This window comes from Hylobates moloch, unplaced genomic scaffold, assembly GCF_009828535.3.
Source record: "Hylobates moloch isolate HMO894 unplaced genomic scaffold, HMol_V3 SCAFFOLD_3, whole genome shotgun sequence".
Lineage (NCBI taxonomy): Eukaryota > Metazoa > Chordata > Mammalia > Primates > Hylobatidae > Hylobates > Hylobates moloch.
Genome location: NW_026652278.1, coordinates 157,539,951 through 157,554,665, shown reverse-complemented (window position 1 = coordinate 157,554,665; position 14,715 = coordinate 157,539,951). Strand labels below are relative to the sequence as shown.

The 14,715-nt window shown below is 40.6% G+C and overlaps 1 protein-coding gene and 1 non-coding gene across 2 annotated transcripts in view; both read right to left on the bottom strand.

The window, feature by feature from the left end:
- Positions 1-14,715, bottom strand: part of PALLD (palladin, cytoskeletal associated protein) — a 439,505-nt gene that overhangs the window by 32,116 nt on the left and 392,674 nt on the right. Inside the window, exons 11-12 of the mRNA XM_032174072.1 lie at positions 5,477-5,612; positions 1,563-1,661 (exon numbers count right to left, since the gene is read on the bottom strand). Of these exons, the coding sequence (XP_032029963.1) occupies positions 1,563-1,661; positions 5,477-5,612 (235 nt within the window). The remainder of the gene's footprint in view (positions 1-1,562; positions 1,662-5,476; positions 5,613-14,715) is intronic.
- Positions 11,092-11,196, bottom strand: LOC116466115 (U6 spliceosomal RNA). Its single transcript, XR_004247371.1, has one exon. It is a non-coding gene; the product is annotated as a U6 spliceosomal RNA (small nuclear RNA).

The window sequence follows — 14,715 nt, the reverse complement described above, 5'->3', positions numbered from 1 at the left end:
TTCAGTAGGTTAGGTGTTACTAAATGCACTTTTTTTTTTTTTTTTTGAGATGGAGTCTCGCTCTGTCAGCTGGCTGGAGTGCAGTGGCATGATCTTGGCTGACTGCAACCTCTGTCTCCCGGGTTCAAGCGAGTCTCATGTCTCAGCCTCCCACATAGCTGGGACTACAGGTGCACGCCACCACACCCAGCTAATTTTTGTGTTTTTAGTAGAGATGGGGTTTCACCATGTTGGTCAGGCTGGTCTCAAACTCCTGACCTCAGGTGATCCACCCGTCTTGGCCTCCCAAAGTGCTGGGATTACAGGCGTAAGCCACTGCGCCCAGCCTTAAGTGCACTTTCAACTTACAATGAGTTTATCAGGACACAACCCCATACTAAGTTGAAGAGCATCTGTATATATGTGAAAGAAGATAAAGAGATAATATTTTCTATTTTATTTTGACCAGATATTAAGACTAAACAGTTGATCTTTGAACAACACAGGTTTGAACTGCATGGGTCCACTTACATATGGATTTTCTTCCTCTTCTGCAACCCCTGACAAGCAAGACCAACCCCTTGTCTTCCTCCTTCTCTTCAGACTACTCTAATTTAAGACAATGAGGATGAAGACCTTTACGATGACCCACTTCCACTTAATGAATTGTAAATGTATCTTCTGTTCCTTAAGATGTTCTTTGTAACATTTTCTTTTCTCTAGCTTACTTTAAGAGTACAGTCTATAATATAACATACAGAATACATGTTAGCCAACTCTTTGTTATCAGTAAGGCTTCTGGGCAACAGTAGGCTGTTAAGTTTCTGAAGAGTCAAAAGTTGTATGTGTGTGTTTTTTTTTTGGAGGGGGGGCGGGGGGCGGGAGACGAAGTCTCACTCTGCTGCCAGGCTGGAGTGCAGTGGCACAATCTCAGCTCACTGCAACCTCCACCTCCTGGGTTCAAGCAATTCTCCTGCCTCAGCTTCCTGAGTAGCTGGGACTACAGGTGTGCGTCACCACACCTGGCTAATTTTTGTATTTTTAGTAGAGACAGGGTTTCACCATGTTGGCCAGGATGGTCTCGATCTTCTGACCTTGTGAACTGCCCGCCTCAGCCTCCCAAAGTGCTACAATTACAGGCATGAGCCACCACGCCCAGCCATATGTGAGTTTTTAACTGTGCTTGGGGTTGGTCCCCCTAACTCCAGTGTTGTTCAAGGGCCAACTCTAATGGGAAATATTCACTAGTTATTTCAAACAATGTCAGCGAAAATGTGTTTCTCCACACAAAATTATTTTGCATAAAACATAGGTTAGGCAAATGGAAAGGTACTGGAAAGGAGAATAATCAAGAAGAAGATAAAAAGAACAGGTATCACTGATGGAAGGAATTCTGTCAGTCACTTAATATAGTATGTGCTCAATAAAAATTAGCTGTGAGGTTGACTGATGATATTAATACTGCTTTTCTGTGACTTGCCCTCTACTTTCCACAGAACTAATCCCAAGAACAGTATCCATAAGGAAGATGGAAAAAGGGGACAGAATAAATGCTACCCTAAGAAGTCCAGAGCAACATGTACCTGATTAGCTGTTTCCTCTTCTGGCTCCTGAATATTAAAGACAGTTGCACTGTCAGCACCTAGTAGTCGACGAGCCATTCTTTCTTCATATGTTAACCTCTAAACAAAATAAGTCACAAAAAATACAAAATTAGAAAAAATCACAAATATGTATTACCCTATGAAAAAGAGTAAAAAACAACACACTTTCATGATTTTCTGTAAGTGTTCTCTCTCCAGCTTCAGATACCTGCATATGTCTTTTTCTTGCTTCAGTTGTTCTACCTTTTTACCTCCCTTTCTAGTACTAATGGCCTAATCCAGCGAGCCACCAGTTGGTACAGCACAAATTTAAAGTGAGCAATAAGCGACAAGGCAGAAACCACACAGAAAAGATTTGTCATGTCCTTAATGAAAAACATAGAAAAAAAGATATTTAAACAGCAAAATACAATTTAAAAGAAATGTTATTTTTATAGCCATCCATCAGCTTCAGAACAGCCAAGTCAGCCCTAATACTGACTGAAAGAAAAACGCGGTGGCTCAAGCCTGTAATCCCAGCACTTTGGGAGGCCGAGGCGGGCGGATCACGAGGTCAGGAGATCGAGACCATCCTGGCTAACACAGTGAAACCCCATCTCTACTAAAAATACAAAAAATTAGCCGGACGTGTTGGCAGGCGCCTGTAGTCCCAGCTACTCGGGAGGCTGAGGCAGGAGAATGGCATGAACCCGGGAGGCAGAGCTTGCAGTGAGCCGAGATCGCGCCACTGCACTCCCGCCCGGGAGACAGAGCAAGACTCCGTCTCAAAAAAAAAAAAAGAAAAACAGAAAGATACTCAAAAGGAGAATAAACTGACTAAAAAAAGAACAGGTATCGCTAATGGAAATAATTCTATCAGTCATTTAACAGTATATGCTCAGTAAATGTTAGGTAAAGGAAGATTTGGATGAGCTGGCAATGATGGGGTTCTTACCTCTAAGAGCATTTCCCAGGCTGCTGTGTAATGTAGGGGATTGGCGGCAACTATTATAATCCACAGAGAATGGTGCACATGGCTGAATTAGCAACAGGATTATGCGAGACACTTGCCAAAGCTAACAGCCTCAATTGACTTGACTCAGAAGCAGACTGCTTGCCCATCAGGCAAAGAAAGTGGTAGTGTTCTTGCATCTCGCAGCTAACACTTTGGAATTGGCCCAAACTGTTTAACCTATGCCATTCTTATACATAAGAAATGCCGGCATTTTTGTGTGACTATTGGGGTGATACCTGCTCTTGAATACTCATTCTAAAGTGCCTTAGACTTACAGGTCTGGAAGGAACTTTCAGACACCACCTGCCTCATCGGGGCATTTTATAAGCAAGTGTTTGATTAGAAATAGAGAATAATTGGTAAGGCAGAATCTAAAAAATGTACAGAAATTATTTCAGATAAACTTCCAAACTTCTAAATATAAATGCAGATTTGATTGGAAGCTCTCTAATCAGGAAAATATGTTGGGTAAATTTACAATTTCCAGAATTGCTGGTCTCAATCCCATCTGAAACCGGGAAGTGAAACGAGTCAAGTGCCAAATGACAAATAGTCCTGCAGTTCAAATTATTTCACTTTAAAGGTCAGAGGACAAGAAGAGGCAGAGGTAGGAGTCTGAGGGCTGCATGAAGCATCTGAGTCCACTATGTTATTAAATTAATTTTCTCACACCTATTAAAAAATCAGTGAATTCAACTTTCAAAGAGAGTCTTAAATACCTGAGCTCTTAAAAAGCTTTCCTAATCTTTTCATGGAGAATTGTAACACATCAAAGGCAGGCCTGGAGTGATTTGCACTCTGTTCCTTATAAGCAGAAATATCAATTTCATATCTATTCCTTCACCAGAATGCACCTGCTACCACTAGAAGCCAAATATACTTCACAGTTTTGTTTCTAAGTCACTATGCCATCTGGCTATAAAAGCCCTTGTCTACAGACACCAAAGATAAGAAAGAGAATAATATATAATATTAGGAAAAAGTTGGTTGAGAATCCCATTTTCTAAAAAGGGAAAACTTACTTGTCATTTTAAGCTCTCAAATGTGGATACCTGTGGAACTTATTGTGAATGTTATTCACTGCTAAACAGATGAATATAAATATATATACAATATATATAATGTGAGTTGACCGATAGCTTATGGAAGTCTTACCTTAACCAAGAGAATCTTAGTTCATAAGGATCATTGACATAAATAGCCAAAAAGAAAAAAAAAAAAAGCTGGAGTGATGCTTTACCTGGCTTGAAAAAGTTCCCATATGTATTTATTTTCATCTTTTAAAGGCTTTAGTTGACAGAGCCAGGGAAAACTTCCAGAGTATGTACATTTACACATGCAATCACTTATTTCAGGGATAAAATATTTTCCTCTTGTGAAAATCTTCTATACTCACTGAAATGAGTAACTAGCACAAAACTTCATTCAAATTTTAATCTTTCTTAATCAGATTAAGATACCCTAATAACTAAAATCAGCATTCAGCACCCCTCCTCTGCTCTCCAGCTTTCAAGTGTGGTCTGTTCTCACAGTTTTACTTACCAATGTTTAATAATTAAAATTCTCAGAAAACATAATTATAGAGAGCTTTCTACTCTGAAAAAGGTGTCTGAAAGGGAGATTTTATACAAAAAGATCCTTGTATTTAAGAGCCAGGCAAATTTTTCCGGTGATAATTCCTTAATAAAGCTACAGAAGGTTCCTCTCCTTTACCTGGTAAATCTTATTTTCTAGATTTGCTTTTCCCATCACCTTAAAATATTCTGGAAATAGTATTTTAAAAAGAAAAGAGTATTTTAAAAGAATAGCATCAACAAAAGAGTTGAAAAAAAAAAACAAAAACTGATGAGGAAAGACTTAAATCCAGTGGAGAAAACATCTTACCTATATATTTTACCAAATCTATTTAGGTACTCTGCAGTTCTGCAGCTGTAAAATAATTATTTTTTCCTACAGTTTAGTTGTCTTGCTCTAACATACCAGAACAAGATTTTGGAACAGCCTTTACTCTTTCAGATGCTGAATTAATATCTAGTAGTAGTCTGGGAGAAAAGAACAGAACTTCCCCAGTGGTTTCTCCAGTAGATTTTTGTGTGTGTGTATAAGCAGTACACACCATGGAAAAGAAATTCTTTTTGATACTTTAATTGCAGTTGGCTGTTTCTGGATAGATACAAACCATTCCAAAGCACACCTTCTCCATCCCTCCCCAACCCTATCAGCCAGAATGGAATCCCTGTGTTCCTTTTTTTTTTTTTTTTTAATACCATTGGCATTGCTCATTTGTTCCACTCCCAACCAGATATCTGCCCTTCCTTCTTCCTTTCTTTCCCACTTACTCTCTTCACTCTTAGAAAGGTTTTATGCATAGGAGAAAGCAGTGAAGACTGAATAGAAGGAATGCCTTTCATTTTCTCTTTTGTCTCTGGATTCAAATCCTAATATCAACAGAAATGTTGAGATTCAAGGGTAATAAAATAACGTGGCTGTGTGCACTGGCTCACATCTGTAATTCCAGCACTTTGGGAGGCCGAGGCGGGCAGATTGCCTGAGCTCTGGAGTTTGAAACCAGCCTAGGTAACATAGGGAGACTCTGTCTTTACAAAAATAAAAAGTTAGCCAGGCATGGTGGCTTATGCCTGTGGTTCCAGCTACCCAGGAAGTTGAGGTCACAGGATTGTCTGGGCCTGGGAGGTCAAGGATGCAGTGAGCTGTGATCACACCACTGCACTCCAGCATGGGTGACAAAGTGTGACCCTGTCTCAATAATAATAATAATAATGATGATAATGATGATGATGATGTTGTGGACAAACATCAAGAACCTAAGTCTTAGAGAAAGGAGGAAAGGTTTGTGGGTAGCTAATATTCCAAGTCCAGGTCCCAAATCTATCAGTACCGGCTGGCCGTTGTTCAGGAGGTCCTCCTTGAAGCGAAGTTTTCGTTCCAGGTCTTGAATAACAGCATCCTTTGTGCCTTGAATTTCCTCATCAGAGGCTATTCTAGCAGTTCTACTGGCCTTCTTTGGAAATCCCCTGCAGGACAAAAACACAAGGCAGTATACTTAGTCGTCAGGCATATAAATCCGAGTCAAATGTTCAAGTCCAACAAAGACAGTGCAAGGTGTCAGCATGTCACTGCCACTCTTTTTTATGCTACATCTATTGCAACTATTATGGAAAGAACCATGAAAGCTGGTTCAGGTAACGCTAATTGGATCCAGGTTTCAGAGAAGGTTCACATACATTAGGGGTGTATGCCTTAGTGGGTAGGTAGATGCCAAGGATGGGGAAGGCCTACATTTTAGTCTTAGCGAGGCAGCAGCATGAAGTGAAAGAATATGATTTGTAAGTAGACCTAGGTTTAAAATCTGACTCTATCTCGTATTAAGTTTGTGACCTTGGGCAAGTTTTAAAAAAATATATACCACATATGAATGTTGAGAGGTTGAAAGAGAACGTATTTCTATCATACTTTTATTCAGTTTTCTAGTGCTTTGTAATCCTTATTCAACAACAGTGCCTAGCCCATTTGAAATCAATATTAAGTTTGTTACCTTCCCTTCCATCCCCTTATATCCTGATTTGATTAGGGTAGGCCAATGTTATTTGAGGTCTATTTTATATAAGAGGGCTCTGGGAGGTCTGCAGGTCCTGCTGTGCCTGGTGTCCCAAAGCCTCCTGAACTTCTGGTGAGCCCAGGGCTCTTAGGACAGGTGATATCTCACTGCCTCTTCCCTTCCAAAGGCAGCAACAATGACCTGAGCTGTGTGAGCCAAGGGTCATTGGTGCTGGATGCTTGAGGGGTGCAGAATCACTTCTGTTGGTGCCTTAAGCAAGTTGCTTCCTATTTTTCTTCCTTTTCCCTCATAGGGCAGTGGACAAAAATTAATGAGAAATAGAATACTAAGCAATGGGGAAATGAATTGACCTATCACTACCCATATCAACAAAGCTGAACTTCAAAAACAAAGTTCCAGTGAAAAAAAGCAAGTCACAGAAGCATATATATGATATACTTGTATTTATAAACAGGCAAAAGCAAAACAGTCCCCTACTACAGCAGTGGTTCTCAAGGTGTGGTCCCTGGACGAGCAGCATTAGCATGACCTGAAGTTGTTAGAAATGCAGATTTTTGGCATCACTCCAGACCTACTGAATCACAAATTCAGAGTTGGGGCCCAGCAATCTGTGTTTTAACAAGTTCTCTAGGTGATACATGCAAAAGTTTTAGAAAGAAACTGAGGGGAGCATATATACATGGTAAAACCATGAAGAGAAGAGAATGATTAACTCAGAAATTCAGGGTAGCAGTTACCTCTCAGGGAGAGTAGTGGATGCAATTGGGGAGGGTCACATGGGGGCTTCAAGGGTACTAGAAATGGATAAGAATTTCATTTTATTAAGGTATACATATAAATTGTATATAGTTCCTTATTTATATTACATAGTTCATGATAAGATATTTCTAAGTTTAAAAAGTTTACTGCAGGCCGGGTGTGGTGGCTCATGTCTGTATTCCCAGCACTTTGGGAGACCAAGGTGGGTGAATCCCCTGAGGTCAGGAGTTCGAGACCAGCTTGGCCAACATGGTAAAACCCCGTCTCTACTAAAAATACAAAAATTAGCTGGGTGTTGTAGTGGGCGCCTGTAGTCCGAGCTACTTGGGAGGTTGGGGTATGAGAATTGCTTGAACACTGGAGGCAGAGGTTGCAGTGAGCTGAGGTTGTGCCACTGCACTCCAGCCTGGGTGACAGAGCAAGACTCCATCTAAAAAAAAACCACACACACACACACACACACACACACACACACACACACACACACAAAATAAACAACAAAAACTTTACTGCCAAAGCATCAAGGCACTGTGTGCCTCATGTCACTTCACTGATAACAGTAGAAAGCACAAGTAAGGCTAAGAATGTACCTAAACACTGGGTTCACCGTTTCACCCACCAGTGCTGGGAACAAAACAGTCACTAAGTATGCAGCAGAAACGCTGAGGATCCTGTAAAGCCTCTGCCACCGTCCCTCCTAAGTCATGATGCCATGCACTCCAGAGGCCTGTGCTCCTGGTCTTCCCAACAGCCGTTCTTTCCTCTTGGCCACTCCCCTTTGTTTCCTTGCTGAATTTTTCCAAATTTTGCTGAGTGTTCACCCTTCAATGTGCTTATAGAAACGTTATCCCCCTCCCCAGAGTCAGGGGGTAATTAATGTACGCCAATTTAAATGGTCTCAATCCCCTCGAGAGTGATTAGTTTGGCCAAAGGCATGCGATACAGCCTGGGCCAATGAGATTGGGGGAGTGAGAGGGTGGAGGTACTCTAGTTAAAATTCTCTCATCTCTGAAAAGAAACAGAAGGAAGAAATGCCCCTCTTCTTTCACTGGATATCACTGTGTCAGAAATGCAATGTCAAAAGCGGCATTGTTCACTCCATAACTGTAAGAGGAGAACCCATATGTGCCAATGATGACAGACTGAAAAGATGGAGAGTACCTGGGCCCTGATAATGTTTTGGGGACACTGTCTTAACCTACCATGGAAATGCCCTACCCCAGACTTGTTTAATAAGTCAATAAATCCTGTGCATGGAATCTCCTTGTAGTTGAGTCTTCTGATACCTACAGTGGAAAATATGCTAACTGATTAAAACCTGCTATTCTAGGTTTGTCCCTTTTAGTCATTTGCCCTGAAGTTCAAATAAGGTAACACTAGACTTTACAAACTGATTTTGATATTTAGGGAGACCCTGAGACAGTAAGAACCATAGGAATTATTTATAACTTCAATTTCTAGTACCATGCAATCCTTTAACAAACACGTGCATAGTTTGCTAGTTTTCCTAAGCCTGGAACCTCTCTCCCCTCCTACTCCTTTATCTGGGGTTATCATCAGTCTTCAGCTTAATGACTCCTTGGAAAGGATGTCCCTGACTAAGCCTGTCCCATTAATTGTTTTCTTGATAGCATCTATCATGTTTGTTTTCTTGATAGCATCTGTCACTCTACTATTGTTTTTTCATATTGTCTCTCCCTTACCATGGCTCCTTTGTTAATCACAGTGCTGTTAACAGACACTCAAATAATATTTCTGAAATGAGTGAATGGATGTACTGTCTATCTCTACTTCTGATTTCTCTCTCCCCTCCCCTCCTCGGTCAAGAAAACTTGTGCCAGAGCCATGTGAAATCAGACCATATGTAAAAAGTCAGGCTCAGGACAAGTAAAAATTACACAATTTTGGAAGTGAAGTTCTCTGCATTTGACTACAGCCTTACATCTGAGAACTAGAAGAGCTAGGTTTTGAAGTCATCTTAAAGGCAAACTGAAGACAGCCTGCTCTCTGTTACATCAGCAAGGACTGGGAACACACACGTTCCCATTATTACTGTAAGCCTGTGCGATGTAAACCATTGCACAACTATGTGCTGATGAGCAGCCTTCGATGACAGAAGGCACCACTGCGTTTCTGCAGGTAGACTACACTGAGAGCTGTGTTCTCAGCACAAATGAGAAAGAAAGGGGGGACAGGGGGACCATCAAGGTCAGAACAGGTCATCTCAATCGGAGGAGCAGAGAACTGGTTTTTAAAAGTCAGCCACAAGTTCCCTTGGACAAGAAAATACCTGTCTATTCACTGTAGAATAAGTCCTGTTCCTTGGGAAGCATTTCTCAGTATATTTGACTCTTAAAGGGACTTAGAACAACTGCTCTGGAACATTCCATACAGTTGTCACCTTGGTTTGTGTCCCTGCCACAAGGGTAATTTATCCTTTCAAAGGGTACAATTACAATTAGTCTTTGGCTCAAGTAAAAACTGATTATTCTACTTTTTTTTTTTTTTTTTTTTTGAGATGGAGTCTCACTCTGTTGCCTAGGCTGGAGTGCAGTGGCACCATCTCGGCTCACTGCAATCTCTGCCTCCCGGGTTCAAGCAGTTCTCCTGCCTCAACCTCCTGAGTAGCTAGGATTACAGGCATGCGCCACCATGCCTGGCTAATTTTTGTATTTTTAGTAGAGACGGGGTTTCAACATGTTGGTCAGACTGGTCTTGAACTCCTGACCTCGTGATCTGCCCGCCTCAGCCTCCCAAAGTGCTGGGATTACAGGCATGGGCCACCATACCCAGCCTCTATCTTTTAACAAGTCACTTCCCTCAACATACCAAGATTACCAGTATTAAGGGCAGTTAGTTAATTCCTAATTTCCCACAATGTTAAAGACATTTTCCTCTTTACTTACAGAATTTAAGGTACTCATGTTTTCTTGGTTCTAAACAATTAGCACAGAAATAAAAATCAATCAGCTGAAATATGTTTTTTCTTTTTATAGACTGGGTTTTACTCTGTCGCCCAGGCTGGAATGCAGTGGTGTGATCACAGCTGCCTGCAGCCTTGACATCCTAGGAGGCTCAAGCAGTCCTCCTGCGTCATCCTCCAAGTAGCTGGGACCACAGGTGCATACCACTGTGCCTGGCTAAATGTCCATTTCTTGTAGGGATAGGTTCTCCCTATGTTGCCCAGGCTGCTCTCAAACTCTTGGGCTCAAGTGATCCTCCTGCTTTGGCCTTTCAAAGAGCTGGAATTACAGGCGTGAGCCACTGTTCCCAGCCAAAAGATATTTTAAAATGTCTAATAGTGATTAGACAAATATTTATTGAGCATCTAGCAGGGCCCAGTGCTAGGCCAATACATCAATACAAACCCTGTTAAGCCTAGAAAAAAAGAGTTGGTTTCTAAGGTAAGTGATTGTTAGTGCCTGATGACATCATGGAATTCTATGTATTATTAAGATTTTATGCATAAAAATGAAAATATATTTAAAAAACCAAAAGCTTCATCATGATAGTCTCAACACTAATAGTTTTTGCTTCTTAGTACATGTAATTCAAATTAGTATATTGAAGAACTGTAACATTAATTGCTTATATCTTCCTTTACTGATCTTTCTTATCTGTTTTTCCACAAAGATAAATGGGAGAAAATTAGAATTTGGACTAATGTATGTTTGTACATACATACATAGGTGGTGATGGAACTGTAGGTTCTTTACCCAAATAGTTAGGTCCTGGAAGAGGACAATTTATAGCAATGGTGACACATGCATTATTTGGTGCCTTGTAGATAGCATGTACAAATACTTGCCTCCGTAGTTGGAATGATCATCACAATCTACTACACAGTTTATACTGCATTCATCCTTGAAGGCTATGAAAATTAGATCCTGAACCTAGAGTTAGCTGTTAGGCCACCTCTGCCTCCTACTAAAATGCATGTGTCCAGCCTATCAAAGATTCTCTTCAACAAGCATGAGCTCCATGACATATTACATTGCAAATCTGACTTTTTGCAAATGTACGTGACTGGAGACATGCCAATCTTAGCAGTCAGTGCTTGAAATTGAAACTTGAGGGGGAATAAGAAAAGATTCCAGTGGGCAATTATTTACAATGATTAATATTTGAAAATTTTAACTTACAAAAATGGCAGTTTCATAGAAGCTATATGGTTTAAAAATACAGAGGACTTCATGACTTTGTGTGTCATCCTTGCATAGAGGCCATGCTAATCTTCTCTGTATCATTCCAATTTTAGTATTCACACTGCCAAAGCAAGCACTCAACATTATTTAAGTGAGATGGCAAAGAACTCGCCCCCCACATCCTAAAGGATGGTCCTTGATCACAAAGGCTAATGACCAAGTTGGGGAATAAGTTAAGGAACAAACCATGTGGTACCAATTCTAGATGCAATGGGAATAAAAAGAAACAGAAAACAGTGCTGGCTAGAATGACTGCAGAAGACTCCATGAAAGAGGCAAGTTATAAGCCCTTGAAAGATGACAAGGATGTAGACAAGTAGCGTGGAGAAGAAGAAGAAATTCAGAGTCAACATGAATAAAGAAACAGACGTGGGAACCTGTTTCTTTGTTTGTTTTGTTTTAACCACTTAAAAGCTGTGTGGTTTGGGCTAGTGACCTAATGACCATATGTCTCAGTTTCCTCCTTTGTAAAATGTGGGTATTAACAGCTTGTATCTCATGGGATCACGGGGTAAACTACATGAACTAATGTGTACTAAACACTTAGAACAGCGCTTGGTGTAGTAAGAGTGGATCTGAAGTGGCAAACAGAAAATATTCAGGATGGAAGTAAGTCACAGAGACAAGATTGGCTGAGATAAACAGAATGGAAGAGGGGAAGGAGTTTAAAAAGATGCCAAGAATTCTTGACCAGAATTTCCAAGAATGTGCAAATAACCCTTACTGATTGCCTTCTCAGTGTTCAACTCTGTTCTAGGTGCTAGAAATACCATGTTGAACTAGGTCACGATAGTTAGAAAAATTGTATTTTTATGGTGGATATGGCAGAAAGAGATAGAAGAATGTTCGAAGGCAAGACATATCAGGAGGTGGTAAACGCAATGAAAGGACAGAAGTATGAGTAGATGACTGTATCAGACGGTGTGGTCCATCAGACTTCTGAGGAGGTGACTCTACAGTGGTGGCCTAAACCATAGGAAGTGGCTGGCTATGTGAGACCTACAGGGAGAGCTTGGCAGTGCAGAGGTCCTGTGACCAGAACCAGCCTGGCTGGGCCAACAGATGGGCACTGTGAACCCTGAGGAAAGAGGTATGGAATACAGTTTTCTCACACTTATTCTAATATGGAACCTCTTCTCTTTTTCAGAGCATCTCACTGGACCAATGTAATTCAGAAACACTTTACGAAATTGTGTTTAAAGTTGAGGACAGGGTTTAGGGGTAGCATGCAAGGTGAGAGTTAGAAATAAAAGTGGAGTATTTTGAAAGGGGAGGCGTGAGGAAAGAAAAGCAATTATAAGTTTTGAGGGGAAAATTTGGCAACTGAGTTTGTTTTCCTATAAAACTAATGCTATGTTAGAGTTTAATGTAAGATGGTTGTAGTTCTGCTCCCTGAAGTGGCACCTTCTTTTGATAAATGAAGAGTAGCAACTCATTAGGAAATAAAAAGAGTGGTGACAAAGAGGTAATCTCCTTTTTTTGATGGTTTGCATAATTAAAAAAATAAAATAGTATTCAAAGTTAGTAGTTACCAAAACCAAAACCCTTCACAAAAATCCATACTCAGAGGCAAACCTTAACCAATAAACAATTCGTAACAGGCCTCCTGCACTAAATACTTCATTGTATACACACTCAGCCCAATTGCACAAAAAACATTACTGATCTGTTTACTCCAGCTTTAACAGTAAGTCATTTGTCATTTAAAAATAATATTCATGTGGTTAGGATAAAAACATCTCAAACATATACGCAAGCATCTGGAAGGTAAAGTTTTCCAGATTCGATCACCACCAAATCCCAAGAGGTCTCTTTTTTTGGCTACTGAATAATCTTGAAAGCAACCTTCCCTTGATATGCTATTGCAGGTCAATTCTGTGAGCAGATTTCAGAAACTCAAATTTCCAGAGCACAATACTGATGTAAGAGATAAGGTATCAGAATCAACCAGAGAATTTAACTATTACAAGTCCTCTTATTCTACTCTTCTCACATTCAGTGAAATCTGATGGTAACTAAATTCCACAAAATTTCAGAGTGAGCAAACTCATTAACATGTTGGCATTTAAATATCACTTATATTCAAGAATGTAATGCATTAATATATAAAAGAGCCCAAGATATACAAACTGAGTTTTTGTATATCAATTCTATTTTCCTTTTACTGAATTTTATGGTGAAGCAAGGGCTGTTAAAGTACAAAAGATGGGTACCTTAAGCTCATAAAGGAAAATAGATAACTTTATTCTAATATCAAATTCTCCTCACATTATATTTTGGGTTCTTTAAAAAAGAAAATGACAAAGGCACATGGGTCACTTTTTTTTTTGAGACAGAGTTTTGCTCTGTCACGAGGCTGGAATGCAATGGCGCAATCTCAGCTCACTGCAACCTCCACCCGCTGCGTTCAAGCGAGTCCCCTGCCTCAGCCCTCCTCAGTAGCTGGGACTACAGGCGTGCACCACCACGCCCGGCTAATTTTTTGTATTTTAGTAGAGATGGAGTTTCACCATGTTGGCCAGGATGATCTCGATCTCCTGACCTCGTGATCCCACTGGCCTCGGGTTACTTCTGTTCATTCATTCTGTACAACCTGGTACACAGCCGTACAGGTCTGATTTTGAGCTGCCCCAGGGGTAGAGACATTTCAACAGAATAACCCAGTCGCAGCAGATCCTGGAGGCCTCGCCTACTAATTTGTTGGTAAATACTTGCCCAGGATTGGATACAACTTGATAAGATACTGGACCCTAATGAGCCCAGTAATAACACCTCCAACCCCTTCAGGTCAGAGAATGAAAAGCCCCTTGCTATCTGTTTCCTAAAAAATAGGAGAAAGATAAGTATGATGAGATGTCTGCAAAGTACATTGCAGCTTGTACCTGTTGGATTCTTTTTCACTGGTTACTATCTAACCACCGTCTTGACTTGAAAACTGTTTAAAATGCCCTGTGTCATGAATCTTAAAGTACAACTAAATTTGTTACAAAGTTTTCCTTGACTCGGGGGGATTCTGATTTGCTGCTTCTACAACAGTTTTCTTTAATCAAGAAATGTTAGACATTAGAGTTATTCGAGATGAACCTAAGTCACGCTATTCTCTCCTTGCTCAGGCATTTCTTCCAGAACCCTGGGAAATCCCGTCACCTCTTGAGTAACAATGATGACAGTGTCCCCACCTACCCGTTTCCTATCAGGGAGAAAGAGCGGACAATGAGATAATGTCCATAAGGAGCTGTGGGCCTATATAATATAAGCTCTCATTAGTACGTCTGTGTAAAAGCTCTTATTGACACATGCTCTTCTTTGTGACAAACATGGGACAACATTTCAAACCAAAGCCCTGCTTATATAAAACAGGCAGTTAAAAGCATACAACATTGTGGCACTGTGGCTATGTGGCACTCCCTTATGAGCACAGATTCCAAGAATGTGAAGATGGCAAAAGAAACAGTGCCAGTCTGGTTCCAGGGATGGGTCTGATCTGATTCACCCTTCAGACTTAGTGTGGCCGCTCAGAGACCAGCAGAGCAGAACTGCCACACTATGCCTGTCGGCACTGCCAAATCTTCTGGGTTTCTTCCATGTCTTAGG